Source organism: Papio anubis, chromosome 13, assembly GCF_008728515.1.
Source record: "Papio anubis isolate 15944 chromosome 13, Panubis1.0, whole genome shotgun sequence".
NCBI lineage: Eukaryota > Metazoa > Chordata > Mammalia > Primates > Cercopithecidae > Papio > Papio anubis.
In genome coordinates, this window is record NC_044988.1 from 79,837,713 (window position 1) to 79,862,862 (window position 25,150).

Sequence of the window (25,150 nt, forward strand, 5' to 3'; positions counted from 1 at the left end):
GTTGATTTTTAAAATTATTCTGAATAAAATGTAGTCTCTGGTGGATTAAACTATCCTTACAATTCAGTTATATGCTTCCTCTTACAACGGGGGCAGTGTTCTTTAAATATGCACTGGATATATAAATGAATCTAATTTATTACCTACCATACTTGAAGAAAGATTTTAGTAAGCATTGATGATCATGGAGCTAATTGCTACAGCAAGATTTTGGGATTTTGTTTTGTTTTGTTTTGTTTTATACCTGAGGAAAGTACTAAAATAGTCAAAAGGAGTTGGGTTTTTTCTTTTGTGAAATGGGTAGTGTATGAAAAGAATAGAAATGTTATGATGCAGGGGAATGCTGAGTATCTCAGATTAGGATAAATTGAATTTAGCTGGAAGACCAAGTCTTGTACTAAGGTTTGGTATATACATTTACAAACTTAAGTGTAGGCTGAATGATTGTTTGAGAGTAATACTTAAGGTCATTTAGGACTAAAAGAAAATTTGATTTTTGCTTGGGTTACATTTTATTTCAATAAAGGGTGTGAGGTGGAGTGCTGACCTTGGATTAAAGGAACCTAAGACTTCAGAAAGCTATATAAATAAAAAGGACAGAGGCAGATATCTTGCAGCTAAAAGATATGATTTCCTACTGCCTCAGTGGCTTGGTCTCTGCAAGGACTGGTAGAAATATCTGTTAAAGTATGTGAGGTGGGAGATGCTAGCTGATATGATTATATCATGTAAGAATGGCATCTGAGAGAGGATGAAGTGGGTGTGAGATAAGGGTGGTAAGCTGGGATTATCAGGCAATTTAGAGAGTGCCCATTCAAATGACAATCTCCAAACATCCCCTTCTGTTAGACCTTTATCTGCTCCAGCCTGCCTTCCGCTTGGTCATAGGCATACCCAAGTTCCTTTCACAGCTGCCCTCTCTGCCTCCTGACTTTGCAATGAACTTCATTGGTGAGTATATATCAGTGTGTCCTGCATCTATTAGATCTTCTGACAACATGACATAGAGGTAGTTTTGCGTGGTGGTTAAGAATTTAGACTTTGGCCCAGACTACCTGGATTTGAACCCTAGTTCCTCAACTTAACCAATTCATAATTACATAGAGAATGTAATTACATAGAGAATTACATTCTCTATGGTTCAGTTTCTTCATCTGCATTTTGGTAATAATAATAACAACCTAACTAGCCAGGTCCGATGGCTGACACTTGTAATCCTAGCACTTTGGGAGGCTGAGGCAGGTAGATTGCTTGAGCTAGGAGTTTGAGACCAGCCTGGGCAACATGGCAAAACCACGTCTCTACAAAAAATACAAAAAGAATTAGCCAGGTGCGGTGGCTTACACCTGTAGTCCCAGCTATTCCGGAGGCTGATGTGGAAGAATCACCTGAACCTGAGAAGTTAAGGCTATAGTGAGCCGTGATAGTGCCATGGCATGCCAGCCTGGGCAACAGAGCAAGACCCTGTCTCCAAAATAATAATAATAATAAATGATAGGCCAGGCGCGGTGGCTCAAGCCTGTAATCCCAGCACTTTGGGAGGCCAAGACGGGCGGATCACGAGGTCAGGAGATCGAGACCAGCGTGGCTAACACGGTGAAACCCTGTCTCTACTAAAAAATACAAAAAACTAGCCGGGTGTGAAGGTGGGTGCCTGTAGTCCCAGCTACTCGGGAGGCTGAGGCAGGAGAATGGCGTAAACCCGGGAGGCGGAGCTTGCAGTGAGCTGAGATCGGGCCACTGCGCTCCAGCCTGGGCGACAGAGCGAGACTCTGACTCAAAAAAAAAAAAAAAATGATAACAACCTAAGTAAGAAAGCTTGCTATTGTGAATATTTAATAAATTCATATGGGCAAAGTGCTTAAAGTGGTACCTGACAAGTACTAATCATTCATTATCATATACCGTGATTCCTCCAAGGAACTTTGAACATGTTGCTAGAATACATCTGTCAAGTAGATAAACCAATTACAATGCAACCATCATTTTATGCAGAACAGTGAATGAAAACCAGTAATCATGCTTATTACTGATAGGATATGGGATTAGGGAAAATTGTGACTCTATAACCAATAACCACACAACTCCACCTGAGCCAAAAAGTAGGTGGTAACGCTTTTGGCAGAAGAGCAGAAAAATAACTATTTGAATCTGTGCAATACTGAGGAGAACATTACAGGAGTGGTTAAAGGGCAGTTGTGACAGTGATAAGGAGAATGGACATGAATTTAAAAGCCCAGAGCCTGCAGATTCCCTCTGAACTCACTGGATGAGCTTCTCTCTCCAGAGGTGCTGTAAAGTTTACCTCCTTGATCACATTTTGTGGAAAAACAGGTAGGAGTCTACATCTGTCTGAGATCCTTCTAAACACTTTATATTGCTCTCTCAGGAAAGTGATCTGAATTTGCTAAAATTATCCTATCATTTCAAAAGTCAAGCATCCACTGAATAGTCCTTTGAGATGTTATAACTGTTTTGTTTCAGTTATTTGCAACAGAAACAAATGCAGGAAAACACAATATAATGCTTGATATACTAAAATGAAATGCACTAAAGATATATCTTTTCAAGAATTCTAAAGTTTTAATGAATATCATTTTCTAGGTCTTGTAGGAGGTACAAAGTCAACTAAGATGGGATATCTTTGTCCTAAGCAAGCAGAGGGAAGACAACAAACGTAACAAGGGAGTTATAAGCCATGTATATACATCTCTGTAATTTGCTTATCTAATAATGTCTCCTTACAGTATTTCCCCACATTTTGGGAAAATATCAAATTGGTGAATACAGATTCCTCTGAAAAATTCCCACAAGAACCATACTGCTGTGACTTCAGTCACCTTTGCCTACTAAATTTTGATACTTGGTCTCATCTCATGAAACAACAGGAGAAAGAGGAAATATCGAAAGAGAAAATGTGAAAGGAAATAAAGAAAAAGGCATTGGTGCTTTCTGTGTTTGTGGACTCTCAAATGCTGGCCCATGTGTGAGTTCTTTGAAGAATGCTCTACATTTTCTCAGATCCCACTTCCAGTACTGCACCTAGTAATTTCTTACTGCTGGAGTTCTCTGCTTAGTGGGCAATAAAGCGATTTCAGTTGAGCTATTTTCCATAGTTCTTCACCTGCGGAAATGTCAGATACCCTTGCTTTGCCAAAAGTTGATAGTGCAGACTGGTCCTCAGCCTCCCTCTCGAGCTGCCACAGAGGACCCTGCTGTGGTCCACCCAGACCTCCCAGCCTTCCCCTGCCAGCATCTGCATCTCTGCCTGAGGACTTTCTTGGGTGCCTGGAGATGACTTTGCCTACTTGCAGTGGACAGAAAAGTGACAGAGAATTATTGCCCTGCAGGGAGCAACCCTCGGCAGTGACTGACATGAGGTAGTCTCTAAATACCTGAGACCTATCACCCTTAAGTTGTGATACTTCTAAGGCCTGAATTCTACACTGGCTCCCAGTGTTCCCTAGTGGAATTAAGAACAACTACTGCTCTATGGTGCTGTTGGCTGGCTTCCCTTCCTTGTCTCATTTCCCCACTCTCACATCAATATTTACTAGGACCAACTCCCCAATAAGCTACTTACACTAGAATCCGCATCTTAGGTTGTGCTTCTGGCAGAGCCTAGATGGAGACATCGGATGTGTCTCCAGCTCACTTCTTCTTCCATAAGTAGGCACAGGGGCAAGTCAAGGCTCCCGCTCAAGTTCTAAGAGTGCACATAGTTTGTGAAATTGAACTTACATTATATAGAGAGTTTCATATACTCATGGTAAACACACACAGTGTGCAATGAACATTCTTTTATAGGGAACTTTATCTCAGATTATTTTCTCATGGGAAATTCCTTGATTGGTAAATATTTCATTTTAGGATTTATACTTTTATTGCAAACATACTGACAATTTACCATATTGCTCTGGAAACATGATGCCAGTTTCTTAAATATGTAGACAAATCGTGAATGTTCTATCTTCAGAGAAAAAGGCCTGTGAAGAGTAAGATCTTGAATGCACAAGAAAGAAGGGAAAATGCTTGGTGAAAGTTCTACCTTGCTAAGGGAAGAGACCTTACTCTGATAAATATAAGAAAATAAGGATGATTACAAATGCTCAAGTTTATGGGTTGAACTAGTGAAAATTTAAGAGTTTATATCTAATGAAATTAGAAGTGTTGGTATTTTAACCATGTACATACACAAATATACATTTTAAACACTATCTTTGAAATTAGAAAGGTAGGCCAGGAGTGATGGCTCCTGCGTATAATCCCAGCACTTTGGGAGGCCGAGGTGGGAGGATTGCTTGAGCCCAGGAGTTCAAGACCAGCCTGGGCAACATGACAAAACCCTGTCACTATAAAAAAATACAAAAATTAGCCAGGCATAATTTGTGACCCTGTAGTCCCAGCTATTTGGGAGGCTGAGGTGGGAGGATACCCCAGGAGGTTGAGGCTGCAGTGAGCCATGATCATGCCATTGCCCTCCGGCCTGGGAGACAGAGTGAGACCCTGTTTCAAAAAATAAAATAAAAATTAAATTAAATTAGAAAACAAACAAACACACTTTGCATTAGCAACTGGTACATCCTACCCACTGGTGTTGTAGGATGGGCAATTTAAAAATTGAGGCTTCGGGAGGCTGAGGTGGGCAGATCACCTGAGGTCGGGAGTTTGAGACCAGCCTGACCAACAAGGAGAAACCCCATCTCTACTAAAAATACAAAATTAGCTAAGTGTGGTGGCGCATGCCTGTAATCCCAGTTAATTGGGAGGCTGAGCCAGAAGGATCACTTGAACCCAGGAGGTGGAGTTGTGGTGAGCCAAGATTGCGCCATTGCATTCCAGCCTGGGCAACAAGAAAAAAAAAACAAAATCTCAAAAAAAAAAAAAAAAAAAAAAAAGATTGAGGCTATTGGGACTGTTTCAGAGGAATTAAGAAAATAGTTCATCAAACTCATGTCCTCAAAATATACTTTATGTACTCTGGCAGTAGCTTACAACTGGAAAAATACTTAACTTGGTGTTACTACTTTTTCTTAGTAAATAACTCAATTATGCAATAAGTCCTACTAAGAACTCCCTTAAATTTTTTTCTCTATTTATCTTGTAGGAATTAAAATTTTTCTTATTAATTTCATATTACATTTATTCACATAAAACAAGGTAGTTATCACTATTTCAATAGATGTAGTAATTAGAATCTATCTTCAAATTTACAGCTTACACATTTAGTGCATCTATGAAATAACTATGTGCTCTGAACTTGAAAAATCTTTATTGCTTCACCCTTTACAGAAATAAACTATTAACTTCCTGAATGACCCCATGAGAAAGACACATAGCGGAGAAAATGAATACTTTAAAAATCTTTTCATATAGATGGATAAGGGAAAATGCATCTACTGATGGTTCACATATTGCATTTTCTGAGTGCTATCATTTATTTCAAGCAAAGCATTGTAACAACATTCATGCTAAACAACAACTTTCACAGAGTTTTTCCTATCCACAGCTGACCTCTAAACCGAAGCAGGTTACTGGATGGAAGCGAACACTGACTCTATGCCGGAAATCCAGTCTTCATATGGCCTGGAGAGATTTAGAGAACAGTCTTTAAAATCTATGGGAAACGCAGAGACAATCCGTAACAGGAAATTCCTTTCAATGTAGACATGTCTTCACCTGGCAGCTTACGAGAGAAAAGCTGAAGAAGAACTATGTCTTCCTGAGAAATGTTCATTTGTATTTATCAAATTAACATTAAAGTATTAATTTTATTTTGTAGTATACAATTTTCCCTGTCTCTATCAGTATCATCTTTTATTTGTGAGTGAATTTCATATTATTTAGAAGCTTCTGACTTCTGGGAAACTAAGATAAAAAGTTTCTGTTGCACGTGTGTGTGTGTGTGTGTATGTGTGTGTGTGTGTGTAGACAGTCTTGATCTGTCGTGCAGGCTGGAGTGCAGTGGCGCAATCTCAGCTAACTGCAACCTCTGCCTCCTGGATTCAAGCGATTCTCCTGCCTCTGCCTCCCAAGTAGCTGGGATTACAGGTGTGCACCACCACTCCTGGCTAATTTTTGTAGTTTTAGTAGAGATGGGGTTTCACCATGTTGGCCAGGCTGGTCTTGACCTCAGGTGATCCACTGCCTCAGCCTCCCAAAGTGCTGGGATTATAGGCATGAGCCACCACACCTAGCTAAGCTTAGCATCCACATTTTCCTTCTTTTTCAGCAATAAAGCTCCATAAAACTAAAGGTAAGCATGAAACCAAGTGTTCCCCAATGAGATCTATGTGGAAGTACTGCACAGACTGCCACAGAGTCTCCTTAAGATTGTGACTGTCTCTGTCCTTTTCTCCTTCTTGGCATTTGGAATGAGTCCCTGATGGTAGGAGCTCCAGTTGCCATCTGAGACCATGAGGTGACCTGAAGATGATGGAGCAGAGCTGAAAAGAGGGAACTGGATCCCAGAAGACTTTTCAGACCTGTCATTTTCCCTCTGAATTTTCTACTCAAGGCTTAATTTGAGAAAGAAAGAAATGTCCATTATGTTTAAGCTAGTGGTACCTCAGATTTTCTATTAGATCCAGCTAAGCTACTCCTAGCCACTTCATTCATTCTAGTTTATATCATCTAGGGGGTTAACATCATCTCAACCTCTGCCATTGATTGTTCCATGTCAGGCCATGAAATAGCAATCAAGGACCACAAAATGAAACTCCAAGTGCCAAGGTGGGGACTCCAATGAGCTGAAAGAATACACACCCAGAATTGCTACAATTTGCTAAGAGTAAGCCAAAAAGCCAGAGTTTTGAAAACATGCTATCTTCTGACTTTAAAATGTGTGATTAAATTAGACACACACACACACACACACATACACACACACACGCCAAGTGAAATGCACCCTTGGAATGAATATGACTTTACAGCCATGGTTTACATTCTCTGGGTTACACTGTTTGGCTTTATGTCTTGTGTAACAGTTTAGCAACCCTGGACATGGAATCCCCTACCTCTCCCTAGCTTTTGATACCTACCTCCAGATGTAATATAGTAAGATACAGAGAAAGAGGGGTTACAAAAAGACCAGGTGATAAATCAGAAGACTGGATAGACAGTCTTTGGCATTTACTTAGCTATGTGATTTGTGTGTAATTATGGTCATTGTTAAGAGAAATTCTCTCTAGGCACATTTGTATCATTAGGTCATTGGTGGAGAATTTTCCTACCCTTTGGCCACAGCTGTGAGGGAGGACAAAGCAGTTGGCTCTCTCCACGTGTCTAAGCATTCACAGTCTTTGACCAAGCATTTTCATGATGTATTTCAACCAAACAGAATATAATACTGGCAGCCAATAATAAGAAGTGCCTTTAACAGTAGCAGTAGGTACACATTCTTATTACATACCAGTGTCGTATATGCAGGAAATAACAAAACTAATAAACAAAGTACACGTAGTGCGAGATTAAGAAAAAATTTGCATTCAACATTTAAGAATTATTCACTGTCTCTTGAAATTAAAAATTTTAGGCCAGGCACAGGGACGCACACTCGTAATCCCAGCACTTTGGGAGGTCGAGGTGGGCATATCACTTGAGCCCAGGAGTTCGAGACCAGCTTGGAAAACATGGCAAAACCTCATCTTTACTAAAAATACAAAATTTAGCCAGGTGTGACGCTGAGATGGCGCCACTGCACTCCAGCCTGGGTGACAGAGGGAGACCCTCTCTCTCTCTCATAAAAAACCCCAAAAAACAAAAAATGAGTACTACTTTTTTGCCTGGGAAATACATGTGAAGTCTGGAATTGTTGTAGGTACTGAGGATTTATTTATTCATTATTCATTCATTCCATTCCATTCTATTCCATTCCATTTATACTTCTAAAATTCTGATAAGGTTGAAAAAGAGATTCCTATGTAATACTAGAGATGATTTGAGAATTGTTCAAAAGCTTAGAAGCACAAAAGAGAGAACATTTCCAGACGTACATTTGGAAATATATCTTTTCAGCATAAAGAACTTAGCTGCTGCAACAGTGAGCGATTCTTGATGTTAAAACTATCCTCTGAGTGTGGAACAACTGATTCCACTGCAGATTACATAAGTGCCCCCACCCCTTCCCATAGAAAAGAAGAACCCAAACTTTCCTTATTGCTTCAGCACTGGGGCCATCAGAGACCACTGCAAAACATACAAAGGCTATTATCAGCCTATTGTATGAACAAACTCTAGTGGCATCTCACAGATCTTCAGGGTTTGTTAGAAAACATAAAAGGAGACACTTTCTTCCCATAAGCCTGGGAGAGAAGATTAATCTCTAGGTAAAGGTGTGAATATCTACCAGTGTGGACACATCATGGATGAGGCTCTTTCCCTGAGCTAGGAAGCACTTCCGCCCATGTATTCCCAGTCCTCTGACCATCTAAAGCTTGGATGTTTGGTGAGACAGCACATTCTCCACCAGAGGATCACATTTCTGGAATTCTGGAACAATGAGGAAAGCAGATTTTTTTTTTTTTCCTCAAAGGAAGCTTCATGCTATGTTTGTTTAACGGATATTTAGCAAAAGCGAAGTGGAAAATGAGGGGCTCTGGTTTTATTTTGATGTGAAATATGTAAGATTAAGAAGAGCCTGGCATTCACAGTGGGGCCAATCCAAACATATTCACTTTAGGAAAGGTAAGTTATAAACACATGGCAGGAAGTAAAACCAAGAAGAAGGTCATTATGAGGTAATTACTCCCCTGCAACAAACAGTTGAAGAGCTTTTTGTTAATTCTGTAAAAGGATTTCATGTAATTAAGTTCAAGGTGCTAAACTTTCCCCCAGGCTATTGATTGTGTACTAATTACAGAATTCACTGCTTTAGTCCTTGTGCTCTTTGAAGAGTGCTATGGGGTGGTGTCTGAAGAGTAAACGTCTACACTACATTTTACCCATTCAAACCAGGTGTGATAATCGTGAGTACCCATTCATATACTACCCCTCGAGTTGTCCAATTCTGACACCAAATAATAATCATTTAAAAAGTGAAGCAACACTGTTATCCTTTTTGTCTGGTCAGTCCCATCTGCTGAGAAATAACAGCAAGTTTCATGTTGTTAAAGAAAATTCTACATCTCCCAGTTTTTACATAAGAGGAATAAGATGTCTCCCTGAGGGGTAACTGTGTGCGTGCAAGGTGTGCCTATGCACCATACATGTTTATGTGTTTGCCTGTGATTGTGTCAGGGCACAGTTGTGTGAGCATTCAGTTTCAAACAGAAAAGCTTTGAAAAACTAATTTTTCCAGGGAGTAATTAATAAACTCAAAAATATCCCTGTGATTTTCAATTTCACACAAAGGCTAGGTCACAATCAGTTATAATATTACCATTCTGCACACATGCGGGAAACTGATGAATGATCTCATTTCCATGGTGAAATGTACAAAGTTTCAGGTCAAAACTCACACAAGACAGCTTACCATTTTCAAACTAGCTTGGTCGCTAAATGCTTCTGCCTGATCCCTATGCAAAAATTCAAGCCTCAACCAACACCATTTCTAAACGTTGGTCGTCTTCTACCAATTTTCTCTAAATCTTATATTTTAGTTATATCTAAGAATGCTCATCAGAGGCTTGGAAAAGTTACAATGAAGACACGTAAGCTTCCAGTTTAGACAGGGACTGAGCCAGCTGACCTTCTTTTGTACCTTCTCATAGCCCAACCAAAATGAGAAAAAATAAAAATAAAAATGAAGTCAAAGGGAAGACCAGCTAATACAAAGTTTTGAGAAATCCCTGCTTGTTAGATTACAAATGGATCCAGGTTGAAGAGCAGCGCTGGGAACCTTGTTGGCAATTTCACTTTCCAAGACAGGATGTAGTACTTGGAAGGGGAAAGCTGAAGACAGAGTAGGTCTTGAGGGGAGCACTGTGTACTCGACTCATTACCCATTTTACTGTTTTGGATCAACATTCTCAGAGGCCCTGGGCAAGTCTGGCCAAGCCAAACAGAGGAGCTGGTACCTGGCAGGTTTTTCCCTGATGCAGCAGGGTTCTTCCTTGATGGAGTAGACCATGGCATTAGGAATAAGGCCAGCCTTCAGGACCTCATGAGTATTTAGAGCGGAGACCAGGTCCAACAGGGAACAAGAGCTGCAAAACTATACCCTGCGTGGCGTGACTGCTTCAACACACAGAGAGCATTTTTAGGGTAGCTATTTCATCTCTTAAAGGCAAAAGTCTTTAAACCTTCATAAACGATGAAAACAGCACAAATGAAAAGAAAAATAGATCCAACAGACTAACAAAACATTTGTTGCTATCACCTTAAACAAAATTAAAGCACTGAGAAAAAATATTTGCCACATACTTGGGTCACTGACAGCTCAGGGTTAATACCATTAAGATTTAAAGAGCATTTGCAAATCAATAAGAAAGAGAGCCATCCTCAGTTAAAAACTGGATAATAATCCTCAAATATCTTAATGGGTATTCAAAAAAAAGGAGCTATATGTGGACAATAACATATTTTTTCAATATTCAGCCTCACTAATAGGGAAATGCAATTTAAAATGGGACTCCATTTCTCACTTAGAAAGTTGGGGGGTTGGGGGTGGAATCTTCAAATGATATTAGCCTGCACTGGCTGGTCTGCACCCCAGGTCCTGACACTGTCACTGCATGTGGAGGGCAGGTTGGCACCATTTTCTGCAGAGCAACTTGACACATGTATTAAATGCCTTAAAAAACATGAATATTCTTTGGTGCAATAATGGCACTTCAAGAATCTGCATTAAGGAAATGATTAGAGATATGGGCAAAGATTTAGTTATACAATGTTTGTAACAGCGTAAATATATAATAATAGGTAGTCTCTCTCTCTCTCACACGCACACACACACACACACGAAAGCACATTCTACAGTGGAAAACTGTACGACCATGAAAAATAACGATAGTAGAAATACGTTCCTTATTTTGGAAAGAAGACTGAAATATATGGTGGGAATACAAAGTCAAATTACAAGAGGATGTACAATTGAATCTTTTTTTCTGGGTAAACATAATTTATGCATAATATATGTATGAAAACATGTCTGTTACCTAGACAACTGAATAAAGTCAAGGAAGCTATGTACCAAACTATGACAGTGTATTTCCAGGAAATAGTTTTCCTGATTATTTTATTTTCTACAATAAACATTTATTATCAGCAAAATAAAATGTATATAAAAAGAGAAAAAAAGAATCAAAGAGGCTTCAACAAAAATCCAAACATAGAAGGCATATTTTTAAAAATCAATGTTTCTATACATCAAGAAAAGTTGTGTGAAATTTAATTTTAAAAGATGCTATTCATGACAGTAATATCGAACAGAATATATTTACATATAAATATGAAAAATACATACAGGACTTAATTTCTAAAAATCTACAACTTTGTTAAGGATTATGCATAAATGTATATGTATAAAGAATACGCATAAATGCTATTAAGCAAATTATATGAACCAAATAGTGCTGGGTCAACTGCTAATTTATTTGAAAAATAAAATTAGACATCTTTGTCATACTATGCACAAAAGTAAGTTCCAGATGGATTAAACTGTTAAATAGAACACTATTTCTCTGATTTGGGAAATGAGAAGGCTATTCTAAGACTTTGAGAAAATATAAGGTCTTACACTTTTGAAATGGAAGAATTATTACTATAAATATAAATAATCCCCAAGTTAATTCAATATTTTCTATATTGAAATCAAAATCCTTACTGACTTCATTGGTAATATGTAAAAATGAATTTAAAATTCATATTAAATAATAAGTGGGTATTAACTAGAAAAAGAAGAGATGTTTAAAAAGGAGAATTTGCACTACCAGATATTTAAATATGTTGTAAAGTTACAATAGTTAAATCATTTTGGCAATGATACAAATGACATAGAAAATGGGAGGAAATAGAAAGCCAGGAAGAGATCAAATACCCATAAGCATTTACCACATGTAAAACGTGACATTCAGTTAAATTGGAAAAGGACAGATGGCTATTAAGCAAGTAGTGCTGGAACAACTGGTTAACTATTTATTGTTAAAAATTAAATTAGACCTCTTTGTCATACCATACACAAAAATAAATTCCAGATGGATTAAGCTGCTACATGGAAAACTATTTCTCTGATTTGGGAAATGAGAGAGCTATTCTAAAACTATGAATATAGGATCTTAAGGAAAATGTTTGATAGATTTGAGTGTATAAAAATGTAAACCATTCATCTAACAACATTTCCATAAACAAAAATAAAAGGCAGTGAACTGGAAAAACATTTGCAGCATATACACAAAAGAATTACTGGCCTCATATATAAAGAGCTTTGGCAAATCATTAAGAAAAAAAATAAGCCAATGTGCACTATAATGGCAAAATGGGCAAAAACTATGATAATTATCAAAGGACAAAATACAAATGTCCAGTAGATGTACTGGAAAATGTTCATCCTCAAAAATCAAAAATGTGTATTTGCTAAAATGATGCCTCTATCACATCTTAAATTGACAAAGATATTAAAAGATAGTATATGATATTGGTGAATATGTGACAAATTTACTGCTGATATACTCTGCTGATGAGAATATAAATTTATACAACCCTCCAAGGGAGAAATGGACAATATGTATCAAGAAGTTACAAATGTTCCTAACCTTTAGTTCGAGAACTCTTACAGAAATTCTTCCTAAAGATGTAAACAAAAGAGTCCACAAATATTTATGTTCACGATAACTTAGTAAGGAAAAATCCTAAGTGTCCAACAATAGATGATTGTTGCATGCAATGGAATAAATAGTATGCAGCTAATGTAGAACATTTTAATTAGGATATAACAAATGAAAAATGTAGGCTACAAAACAGCAAGATACCAATTTGGTTAAAAGTATGAATGGATGCACATACTCGGCAACTGTTCAACAACCTGCAAACAATGGCTTTTTTAAAATGATGAAATTTTAGGTTTTTCTTTTTTCCCTTTCCCTCCTTTTTGTTTAATTCATTCTACAAACACTGGTTTGCTATTATGTGTTAGAATTTCTATATGTTCCTTTTTTCCCCACTGAATATGAATTAATTTGTAACCAGAAACACAGACACATTTTATAAAAGTCCGACGTCCCAAACTGACTTCCTCTTCCAGATGTTAAAAATCTAATAGAGGATTGGAGCAAAAATAGGAAGGGCAAGAATCTTACATTGAAAGCATAACATAACTTTAAAAAGAATTGGGGTTACGCTCAGATCACTCCATGTCCTACCTTTAGAAACACTTTGTAAACCATACTCACCTGTTTCAGCTTGGATGCCTCTGCTCCTACAAATGTGAATGTGATTAGCGTCTCAAGGATCCCTTCTTAACAGGTCCTCAAAGCCAACTATTTAAGGAACCTGACATCTCTCTAAGCGTTTAAAAATCCATTATCCCATTGGAGCCCCCACAATAATAACAGGGGGGTAAGCTATGACTCTAGTTTTGTGGATGGGGACGCCGGACTTGGGGAGGTTATGCCTTGCCCAGGACTGAACCCCGGGTTAGAGACGGGCAGGCAGCGGTGAGTGGGAAGGGCCTGGGGACTAGGGCCGGGGCCGGGAGGGGCGGGCACCTTACCGCGGCTTGCTGGAAGGCGCCCTTGGTGTAGGTGCCGCCACCCCGGTAGGAGATGGCAGGGATCTCTTGGAGGAGCAGCGCGCACTTGTGCTGGCGCGCGCGGCGGGTGGAGATGTAATCGACGCGCGGCACCACGTAGTTCTTGGACGAGAAGGTCACGATGGCCACGCGCGTGGCCGTGGGCACCACGGGGAAGTCGGATAGCAGCTTGCGGACGAACATGAGCTCGCTGCGGAAGTTGACTTCGCCCACGCTGGACGAATCATCCACCAGAAAGACGAGCTCCAGGCGCTCGCTGAGCTCCCGCAGCCGCCGCACGCGTCGCCGGAACGCCTGGCCCAGCCGCTCCACTCTGCTCCCCGCCGCTTCGTCGCCAGGAGCCGGCGGCGCTGGGAGACTCCCGGGGGCCCCCGGCGCGGTCTCGGGGAAGAGGCGGAAGCTGAAATTGCGCGACGGGGACATCTGCTGAAAGGTCGCCCAGCCCGAAACTAGCGCCAGACCCCAGCAACAAAAGGCCAGGCGAGGCCACATCGCGCTGGAGACAGAGCGGCTGCCCCGGAGCGCAGGCGGCGGCTCCGGCGGGAAGAGGCGCGCTGCGGCCCGACTCGCAGAGGGGCGTGCGCGGAGCGGGGCGCGGGGCAGCGGCCAAGAGCCTCAGCGCCTTTTCATCTGACACTGGGGACAGACACAATCCAGACTCCTCAGCAGCTCGGAAACTCCGGAGGGAACGGCGCGCGCTCTCTACCCCTCTCGCTCTCCTCTTTTTTTCTTCCCTCTCTCCTCCTCCTCTCTCTCCCTGAAGCCTATAAAATGTTTGAAGGAAAGGGGGCAGTCAAGAAAATCTCCCGCTTCCCTCCTTCTCTCCCTCTCTCCCTCTCCCCGCTCCTGTCTTCTTTCTGTATCTCTGACTCTATCTCCCTCCTCCCCCTCTCATTCTCCTCCCGGGATCAAGCCAAAGGCTCGGAGATTCCATGACACCAGAACCCCGCGTCTGTCAGGCTGTCAACATTCCCGCAGCAAGCGCACCAGCGCCGAAGCCCTGATTGATCCCATATGTCTGGCAGGAGCTGCAGAGGAATTCACTGGAGATGGATCCAGATACCGAGAGTGCCACAGTAATTGGAAACACTTTGTAGACGAAAACATAGACGCGGGCTGGCCAGGGAGTTGAAAGCATCCTTTGAAAACTGCTTGCTCACCTTTTGTGTTTCTCTTCCCCCATTCAGTGTCCCAAAGCCCTCACCAAATAGATGATTGTACAATTTTCCTGATGGGGATTTCTAATCAGTGGTGTGTGTGAGCGTGCAGACCCTTGAGGGCCCACTCAGATCACACCATAAAGGGGTTGCATCTAACCTTATGCATTCCATAGGAATGATTTGTCATGGTGCTTCAGTCGTGAATTTATTCATTCTTTCCTGATTTTAACAAATACTTTTTGAATGCCCATTGTGTGCCAGGAGCTATGTGAGGCACTGTAAATATAAGGAACAAAAATTGACACGGATTCTATCCTTAAGGAACTTAAACGGTAACAAGTCAGGTGACCATTAACCAGATAGTAACATACAAAATATATGTAATGACAACTGACCATGCTAAATAAAGGAGAGTTTAGGTAGACAGACTTGACCTTGGAGAGGCCGGAGAAGCCTTCTCTGAGGACGGAAAGTTTGTGCTGAAATCTGAAGCATGAGTAGGGGGTCCCCAAACCCCTGTCATGTGCTGTTGATCTATTTCAACAGATAAGATCGACCTGGCTTTGAATGATACCTGGCATATATCTGCTTTGAAACAAGTTGCTACCTGGGGTAGTTTTTCCAAAGCAGGACCCCCAAAGGGGATAGCGCACGGGTAAAGGAAAGGTGCACTTTGCATGAGGGTGGGACCTTTGGTTAAAAGATTCCAGCTAGGAGTCAGGAATCCTGTGTAGATCAGCCTACAGTTATGCAAACCACCTGAACTGAGTCACTTCCAATCCTTGGCTTCAGCATCAGTATCTATTTCATGATGGAATTCAGTGATCTCAGTTTCCTCTGTTTCTAATAGTGAAAGATTTAACTCCATCTGTACTTACCAAAATACTTTCAGTGACAAGCATCACAATGTATTGGTTAATACGTTAGGGCTCTGGCATCAGTTTTCCTGGGCGAAATCATGACTCTGCCATTTACTAGTTGTATAGCCTTGACTCAGTTTGTTCATTTGTAAAATGGAGTAATAACGGTAACATATTAAGGGCTGTCGTAAGGATTAAGTCATAAAAAAGTAAAATTCTTAGGACTTTTACTTAGTAAAAGTAAAAGTGCTTGGAACATAGGAGGTACTCAGTAAATGCTGGCTGGTTGCTCTTATTGCCATCTTTAATCATGAATGTTCTTCAAATCATTTTCCTAACAATACTTTATTGACCACCTACTATGTCCCAGCATGTAAGATACTGAGGATTTAAAGGTGAAAAGCATTAGAAAAGAACATAGATTTGCAAACAATTACAAAGCAGTAGGATGATTGCAAAAGCAGAGAAGGAGGAGCAAGGAGGAGAAAGATCTCATTCTTCCTGGGAAATGAGTAAGACCTCATTTGAGTTGGGACTTTTTTTAAAAAAAAGAGAATGGTTTTCCAAATTTCGTCTACTCTGTGTTATTTAAAACACATCATGAAGCCCTTTATGTGCAAAGCACCGTGGCATCTGCAATGTGTGCCATCTCCTGTGTTCCCCGCACAAACCAAGGAGGTATGCAATTGCTTTAGAACTCTTGCTGCAAGTAAGTGGCACCCAATGTCTCCTCATTTAAACAAAAAGGGGTTTCTTTGTTCGTATAACTAAACTAGGGAAAGGGCAGAGGGTAGAGCTGGTCTCAAAAAGGCTTGGAAAAGTAAATTAAAAATAGGTCTTTAATTTTTCTCTCACTTTGGCTTCTCTTTGGATGCCACATTTAGTCTCTTCTTCAGATTTATAACCTGAGAAAGACTTTTACCCCACAAACTCAAGTTAATAGTATTTTGAGAGGTCTGCCATAGGCCTAGGCACATTCAAAGCTCTCTGGATAATTCTGACACATGCCCTGAGGGTGAATGCCTAAGAACAGCACTCTGGCATTGTGTACCTCCAACAAGATGAACAGTCAGGCCTATGTTACTTATCCTCATGGTAAGACAGTGGGGACACATCAATTAGAGAAGTCCTGCCTGAGTGTTATTAAGACTGCTGCTCCAACTCTTGCCACTGCTTCCCAGTGCTCTGTAGTCCCTTCTACTCTCTAGTCTAAAGCAGTGGTTCCCAGCAGGAGGAATTTGCATGTCTCACTCCCAGGAATCTTAGGCAATGTCTGGAGACATTTGGCGGATGAGGCAGTACTACTGGCATCTAGTGTATAGGGGTAAGGGGTGCAACTAAACCTCCTACAATGCACTAGCAGCCCCCACAACAAAGAATCATCTAGCCCCAAATGACAATAGTGGTGAAGTTGAGAAACTTGGGCCTATACCACAGTAATAGATGCAGAAGATGATAAAAACTTGTTAGACTAAAAATTAAGATTAGAAAGGCTGGGCACAGTGGCTCACACCTATAATCCCAGCACTTTGGGAGGCTGAGGCGGGTGGATCATTTGAGGTCAGGAGTTGGACACCAGCCTGACCAATATGGTGAAACCCTGTCTCTACTAAAAATACAAAAAAAAAAAAAAATAGCTGGGCATGGTGACACATGCCTGAAGTTCCAGCTACTCGGGAGGCTGAGACAGGATGATCACTTGAACCCAGGAGGTGGCAGTTGCAGTGAGCCGAGATCGCACTACTGCACTCCAGCCTGGGCGACAGAGTGAAACTCTGACTCAAAAAAAAAAAAAAAAAAAAAGAAAAAAAGAAAGAAAAAGCAACTTAAAGGTATAGAAATGACAACATGGACCTGAAGTGCAAAAAACCTATCCTGACTTCATCTCATGAAATAAAGACTTCTGGGGGAAAAAAAAAATGTGTTGGTGGGCTAGGGCAAGAGGCATGCATTATATTCTTCTCACCACCTAACTGTGATTCAGAGTCCCACATTTTGTTCAATCAGGAATGGAACCTCAATCCTGTCTACCCATTGGGACCTCTGCTTTAGTTGAGGACACCAGCTCTACCCTCACTTCACAGCACCCATCTTTCTACATTGAAGCAGATACTGTGAACAGGTAAGTTGCAATGTGCATTTGGGGAAGGATGGAAGAGGGACCGAGGAAGAAAGCAGAGAGTGGTGCTGGCAAAGATCCACCTGAGATATACCAAGCATCAAGTCCAGTCATGGGAGCAGAGGCAGGAAAAATGTCTGTTTCCACGCATGCTAGTTGTCATGTTTTGTTTTGTTTTGTTTTAAAAACAAAACTATAACACAGTATCAGTGAATCACAGTGGCAGGCAGTGAAGATAGGAGGAAGATGCCACCTTGTGACTGCATTATGACTGTATTTATAAGAATATCTTTCTGCCGTTAATTTAACAAAGACATTCTCTCACATACAGAGGTTGGGAACATCTGCCACTCTATATTTTTTCTTTTTTAAAATTGGTTTTTTGGGGAACAGGTAAGTTCTTTAGTGATGATGTGTGAGATTTTGATGCACCCATTATCTAAGCAGTATACACTGAACCCAATTTGTAGTCTTTAATCCCTCAGCCCCTTCCCACCCTTTCCCCCGAGTCCCCAAAGTCCACTGTGTCATTCTTATGCCTCTGTATCCTCATAGCTTAGCTCCTGCTTATGAGTGAGAACATACGATGTTTGGTTTTTTCCTTCCTGAGTTACTTCACTTAGAATAATAGTCTCCAATCCCAGCCAGGTTGCTGCGAATGCTATTAGTTTATTCCTTTTTATGTCTGAGTAGTATTTCATCATTCACAGTTTCTTATCCACTCATTGATTAATGGGCATTTGGGCTGGTTCCACATTTTTGCAATTGCAAATTGTGCTGCTATAAACATGCCTGTGCAGGTATCTCTTTCTTTTCCTCTTTTCTTCTGCTATAAACTTGTCTGTGCAGGTATCCTCTTTCTTTTCCCACCCAGTAGTGGGATTGCTGGATCAAATGGTAGTTCTACTTTTAGTTCTTTATGGAATTGCCACACTGTTTTCCATAGTAGTTGTACTAGTTTACAATCCCACTAGCAGTGTAGAAGTGTTTCCTGTTTACCGCATCCACCTTAACATCTATTTTTTTTTTTTTTTTTTTTTTTTTTTTGAGACGGAGTCTCACGCTGTCGCCCAGGTTGGAGTGCAGTGGCGCGATCTCGGCTCACTGCAAGCTCCGCCTCCTGGATTCACGCCATTCTCCTGCCTCAGCCTCCTGAGTAGCTGGGACTACAGGCGCCCGCCACCGCGCCCGGCTAGTTTTTTGTATTTTTAGTAGAGACGGGGTTTCACTGTGGTCTCGATCTCCTGACCTTGTGATCCGCCCGCCTCGGCCTCCCAAAGTGCTGGGATTACAGGCGTGAGCCACCGCGCCCGGCAACATCTATTATTTTTTTATTGTGACTATTCTTGCGGGAGTAAGGTGGTATCTCATTGTGGTTTTGATTTGCATTTCCCTGATCATTAGTGATGTTGAGCATGTTTTTATATGTTCATTGGCCATTTGCGTATCTTCTTTTGAGAATTGTTTATTCATGTCCTTTGCCCATTTTTTATGGGATTGTTTTTTCTTTCTTGCTGATTTGTTTGGGGTCATTTTAGATATTAGTCCTTTGTCAGATGTATAGATTGTGAAGATTTTCTCCCACTCTGTGGGTTGTCTGTTTACTCTCCTGTTTATTTTGCCATGCAACAGCACTTTGGTTCAATTAAGTCCCAGCTATTTGTTTGTATTAATATTTATTTGTATTTGTATTTGTTGCATTTGTTTTTGGGCGCTTGGTCATGAAACTCTTGCCTAAACCAATGTGTAGAAGGGTTTTTCCAATGTTATCTTCTAGAATTTTTATGGTTTCAGGTCTTAGATTTAAGTCCTTAATCCATCTTGAGTTGATTTTTGTATAAGGTGAGAGATGAGGATCCAGTTTCATTCTCCTACATGTGGCTAGCCAATTATTCCAGCACCATTTGTTGAATAGGGTGTCCTTTCCCCACTTTAGCTTTTTATTTGCTTTGTCAAAGATCAGTTGGCTGTAAGTACTTGGATCTGTTTCGGGGTTCACTATTCTGTTCCATTGGTCTATGTGTATTTTTTATACCAGTACCATGCTGTTTTGGTGACTATGGCCTTATAGTATAGTTTGAAATCAGGTAATGTGATGCCTACAGATTTGTTCTTTTTGCTTAGTCTTGCTTTGGTTATGCAGGCTCCTTTTTGGTTCCATATGAATTTTAGAATTGGAGGTATATCCCTTTGTATGCTGATTTTGCTGAGGGTTTTAATCATGAAGGCGATGCTGGATTTTGTCAAATGATTTTTCTGCATCTGTTGAGATGATCATGTGATTTTTGTTTTTAATTCTGTTTATGTGGCATATCACATTTATTGACTTGTGTATGTTAAACCATCCCTATATCCCTGATATGAAACCCACTTGATCATGGTGGATTATATTTTTGATACATTGTTGGATTCAGTTAACCAGTATTTTGTTAAGGATTTTTACATCTATGTTCATCAGGGATATTGATCTGTGTTTTCTTTTTTGTTATGTACTTTCCTGGTTTTGGTATTAGGGTGATACTGGCTTCATAGAATGATTTATGGAGGATTCCCTCTGTCTCTATCTGAGACAATACGATTGGTACCAGTTCTTCTTTGAATGTCTGGTAGAATTCAACTGTGAATCCATCTGGTCCTGAAGATTTTCTGTTGGTAATTTTTTTAATTATCATTTCAATCTCGCTGCTTGTTATTGGTCTCTTCAGGGTATCTAATTCTTCCTGATTTAATCTGGGAGGGTTGTATCTTTCCAGGAATTTATCTATCTCCTCTAGGTTTTCTAGTTTATGCATGTAAAGGTGTTCACAGTAGCCTTGAATGATCGTTTGTATTTCTGTGGTGTCAGTTGTAACATCGCCCATTCTATTTCTAATTGAGCTTATTTGGATTTCCTCTCTTCTTTTTCTGGTTAACCTTGCTAATGGTCTATCAGTTTTATTTATCTTTTCACTTTTTCTTTCATTTATCTTTAGTATTTTTTGTTTGTTTGTTTCAGTTTCATTTAGTTCTGCTTTGATCTTGGCTATTTTCTTTCTTCTGCTGGGTTTGGGTTTGGTTTGTTCTTGTTTCTCTGGTTCCTTGAGGTGTGACCTTAGATTGTCTTTACTCTTTCAGACTTTTTGACGTACACATTTAGGGCTATGAACTTTCCTCTTACACTGCCTTTGCTGTATCTCAGAGGTTTTGATAGGTTGTGTCACCATTATCATTCAGTTTGAAGAATTTTTAAATTTCCTTCTTGATTACATTGTTGAGCCAATAATCATTCAGGAGCAGGTTATTTGATTTCCATGTATTTGCATAGTTTTGAAGGTTGCTTTTGGAGTTGACTTCCAGTTTTATTCCACTGTGATCTAAGAGAGTACTTGGTGTAATTTCAGTTTTCTTAAATTTATTGATTCTTGTCCTGTGGGCTATCATCTTGGAGAAAATTCTATGTGCTGATGAATATAATGTATATTCTGTGGTTATTGGGTAGAATGTTCAGTAAATATCTGTTAAACCCATTTGTTTCAGGGTATAGTTTAAGTTCATTGTTTCTTTGTTGACTTTCTGTCTTGATGACCTGTCTAGTGCTGTCATCGAAGTCCCCCACTAAAACGTATTGAGGTCTATCTCATTTCTTATGTCTAGTAGTAATTGTTTTAAAAATTTGGGAGCTCCCATATTAGGTGTATATATATTTAAGATTGTGAGGTTTTCCTGTTGGACAAGGTTTTTGTCATTATATAATGTCCCTCTGTCTTTTTAACTGTTGTTGCTTTAAAGTTTGTTTTGTCTGAAATGAGAATAGCTACTCCTGCTTGCTTTTGATGTTCATTTGCATGGAATGTCTTTTTCTACTCCTTTACCTTAAGTTTAGGTGAGTCTCTTGAAGGCAGCAGATGGTTGGTTACTTCTTATCCATTCTGCAGTTCTGTATCTTTTAAGTGGAGCATTTAGGCCATTTACATTCAATGTTAGTATTGAGACGTGAGATACTGTTTCATTCATTATTCTATTTGTTGCCCATATAACTTGGTATTTTGGGTGTTTTTAAATTGTATTTTTGTTTTATAAGTCCTGTGAGATTTATACTTTATTTTTTAAAATTTATTTATTTATTTATTATTTTTTGAGACAGAGTATCCTCTGTCACAGGCTGGAGTGCAGTGGCATCATCTCGGCACACTGCAACCTCCACCTTCCAGGCTCATGTGATTCTCCTGCCTCAGCCTCCTGAGTAGCAAGGATAACAGGCACCTACCACAATGCTCGGCTAATTTTTTTTTTTTTTTTGTATTTTTAGTAGAGACAGGGTTTTGCCATGTTGGCCAGGCTGGTCTAGAACTCCTGACCTTGGTTGATCTGCTCACCTTGGCCTCCCAAAGTGCTGGGATTACAGGTGTGAACCACCATGCCAAATTTCATTTGTAAATTATCATACAGTAAAATTGAGTTTTTTGTGTGTAGAGGTCCATGAAATCAGGAACTGTTCTGTATCCTAATTGTGGTTGTGGTTATGTAACCACAGATCCAATTGTTTTGTAATCAGAATACAGAACAGTTTCACTGATTAAAAAACTGCCTTTATAGTTACACCTCACCTCACCCCAATCCCTAGCAACCATTGATCTTTCCTTCAACATTATAGTTTTGTCTTGTCAAGAGTGACATGTAAATGAAATTAAACAGTATGTAATTTTTGGAGACTGATGCTTTCCACTCAGCATAGTAACCTTATCTAAGTGTTTGTGTATAGGCCTTTGTGTTAATTTATTTTTCAGTTACTTAGGGTAAATACCCGGAGGTGAAATTACTAGGTTATTTGCTAAAAGTGTGGTTTCATTCTAAGAAATTGCCACAATGTTTTCCTGAGTGGTGCAGGCACCATGTCTCTTTCATAGTAGGAATGTATGAGAGTTCTAGTTGCTTTGCATTCCATTCAGTATTTGGTATTCTGTGTGCGTGTGTGTATACGTGTATATATACAGATATACATAAGTATATATATACACACACACACACATAGATGTATATGTATACACACACACATATAACCATTCAAATAGGTGTGCAGTGGTCTCTCATCATGGTTTTAATTTGCATTTCCCAAATGGCTAATTATATTGACATTGATATTAACCTTTAACTCCTGAATTTCCAAGTTTCCCTCTACTTGCTTAGTAAATATTTGTAGAGCAAATCTACTAGCAACAAATCCTCTTAGTTTTCTTTCATCTGAAAATGTATTTATTCCATTTAAATTCCTGAAAGACATTTTTGCTGGATATATAATTCTGGATTGATAGTATTCCCGTTTTCTTTATTATCTCTAATATACTATTCAGCCAATTCAATAAGTTTTTATTTTCAGTTATTATATTTTTTCAGTTTAAAATTTTTCACTTCCTTCTTCATTGCTTCTGTTTCTTGCATTAAACTTTGTATTTTTCCATTTGTTTCAAGAGTGTTTATGATTGCTTGTTGGGTCATGATATGATAGCTGTTTTAAAGTTTTTATGATGTAATTCTAAGATCTTTCATCTGGGGCCATCTTTTCCCATACAAGCTGTCCTTTTTTGGTAGGACAAGTAATATTTAATCATATCCTGAATATTTTAATATTATGTTATGAGATTCTGGGTCTTCTTTAAATCCTATAGAAAGTGCTGATATTTTGTTTTAGTTGACAGTTAACCTGGGGAGGCTCAGATAACAAGATGTAACCAACCTTCTGTGGGTATTGATTCCAGTGTTAATTCAAGTTTCAAAGTTTCTGCAATACTATTAAGGTTTTTCCTGTGTGTGAGCTCCTCACTGGTCAATCTGGGATATTGGTAGTATTCTATCTGAGATACCCTTACTAATCAAGACCAGATTCATGGACGAGCAGCTCAGGAGTAAGCCCAGAAGTTCCCAAGCCCTTTGCTCCCCACATGTCCCCCATTACATTCTGGTTTTCTGGGCTCCCTTTTCCAGACCTCTGCCCCTGAAGCTGGGACTTGAATTATCCTGCTCTCCTGCACACTTCTGTGAGTGTCCTTGCATCTGGGTCAAATAGGAAAACAGAAGCATAGGAAAGTCAAGGTGAAACTATTTTAAAATCAATTCCATCTTAAAGCTAGCAAGGACATTCCTTGTCAGTCACCACCAGTAGTCATAAGATGTTTACAGTAGGGAAGCAGTTCAGTAATGCCTGCAAGGGCAAATTCTTCCAAGAGCAGAATGTCCAGATGTCCTGATATTGCATAACAATATATGCTTTTAAGATAGTTATAGCCATGCTTTGATGTACTTACGCACTAAAATGCTAAGAACAACGTTCTTTCAGTCAACTCAACAAAGCATTAAATTTTGTCATGTTTACATTAAGGAACCAGTTCAGGAATCCCTGCAAGGACAAACTTACAACAGCAGAATGTCCAGATGTCCTGATACTGCACAATATATGTTTTTAAGATAGTTATTGTCATGCTTTGATATACTTATGCACTAAAATGCTATGAATAACTTTCTTTCAATCAATTCAACAAAGTGCTAAATTTTGTCATGACCACACACCTGCATGCAGACACAAGTAGCTTAGCTTTTACAGAGATAAGACCCCTATATGAGAAGGGTTTAAAACAGATGGCACATTCCTCCTCTTGCTTTCTGAAGACACCCTATTGTGCATCTGAGTAACTTTCAATAAACTATCTCTTCTTACTGCACTCTGTGATGTGTCTTGAATTTTGAATTCCTTCCTGTGTGAGATCCAAGAACCCTCTCTTGGGATCTGGATTGGGACCTCTTTTTCTGGCATCAAAATGACATGAGGACCAAGAGGTTTTGCCCCCATCCTCCTAGATTTACAAGTCCTCCATTAAGAGAAGAAGGTTCTTTTTCCTCCAAGGTTTGGCTCCTGCAGATTCCTGTTGCATTACAACCTCTACCATGGCTGCCACTGTCAAGAGATTGCCTAAGGGTGGGGAAGTAAGAAAACAGAGAGAAGAAAAACAAATGGAATTTCTCTCTTTCCCATTCTCTAAGGTAGAATTTGAATGCCACTTCTGGAGCTCTCTGTCTGGATCCATGATTACTTGGGGTTTCAGGCTCTGTTGAATTAATACCAGAGGATCCTAGAGGGAAATAAAACTGGTAAACTCCCTACTGCTTCCATGGCACTTTCAATTCTAACCTTCTCCCCAAAACCACCTGCTACTATTAACTTTTCAGTGCCCTCAAATAATGGCTCCATGTACTCTACAGATTTTATAGCTGTGTAACTGCTCAGTGGGTTTGCCTTGCCCACTGCCTAGACAGAGCCGATTCATCAAGACAGGGGAATTGCAATTCAGAA

General features: G+C 39.8%; 1 protein-coding gene across 2 annotated transcripts in view; it reads right to left on the reverse strand.

Moving 5' to 3' along the window:
• Nucleotides 1-14,511, reverse strand: part of SVEP1 (sushi, von Willebrand factor type A, EGF and pentraxin domain containing 1) — a 225,022-nt gene extending 210,511 nt beyond the window's left edge. The window contains exon 1 of one of the 2 annotated variants that reach the window (XM_031654388.1): nt 13,329-13,621. Coding sequence is in view for 1 of the 2 variants with exons in the window: in XM_031654387.1 (XP_031510247.1) it covers nt 13,649-14,179 (531 nt within the window). In the remaining variant the exon portion in view is untranslated. Of the gene's footprint in view, nt 1-13,328; nt 13,622-13,648 lie in introns of those variants that run through there. The other variant, XM_031654387.1, reaches the window with a different exon arrangement.
• Nucleotides 14,512-25,150: the final 10,639 nt, after the last annotated feature.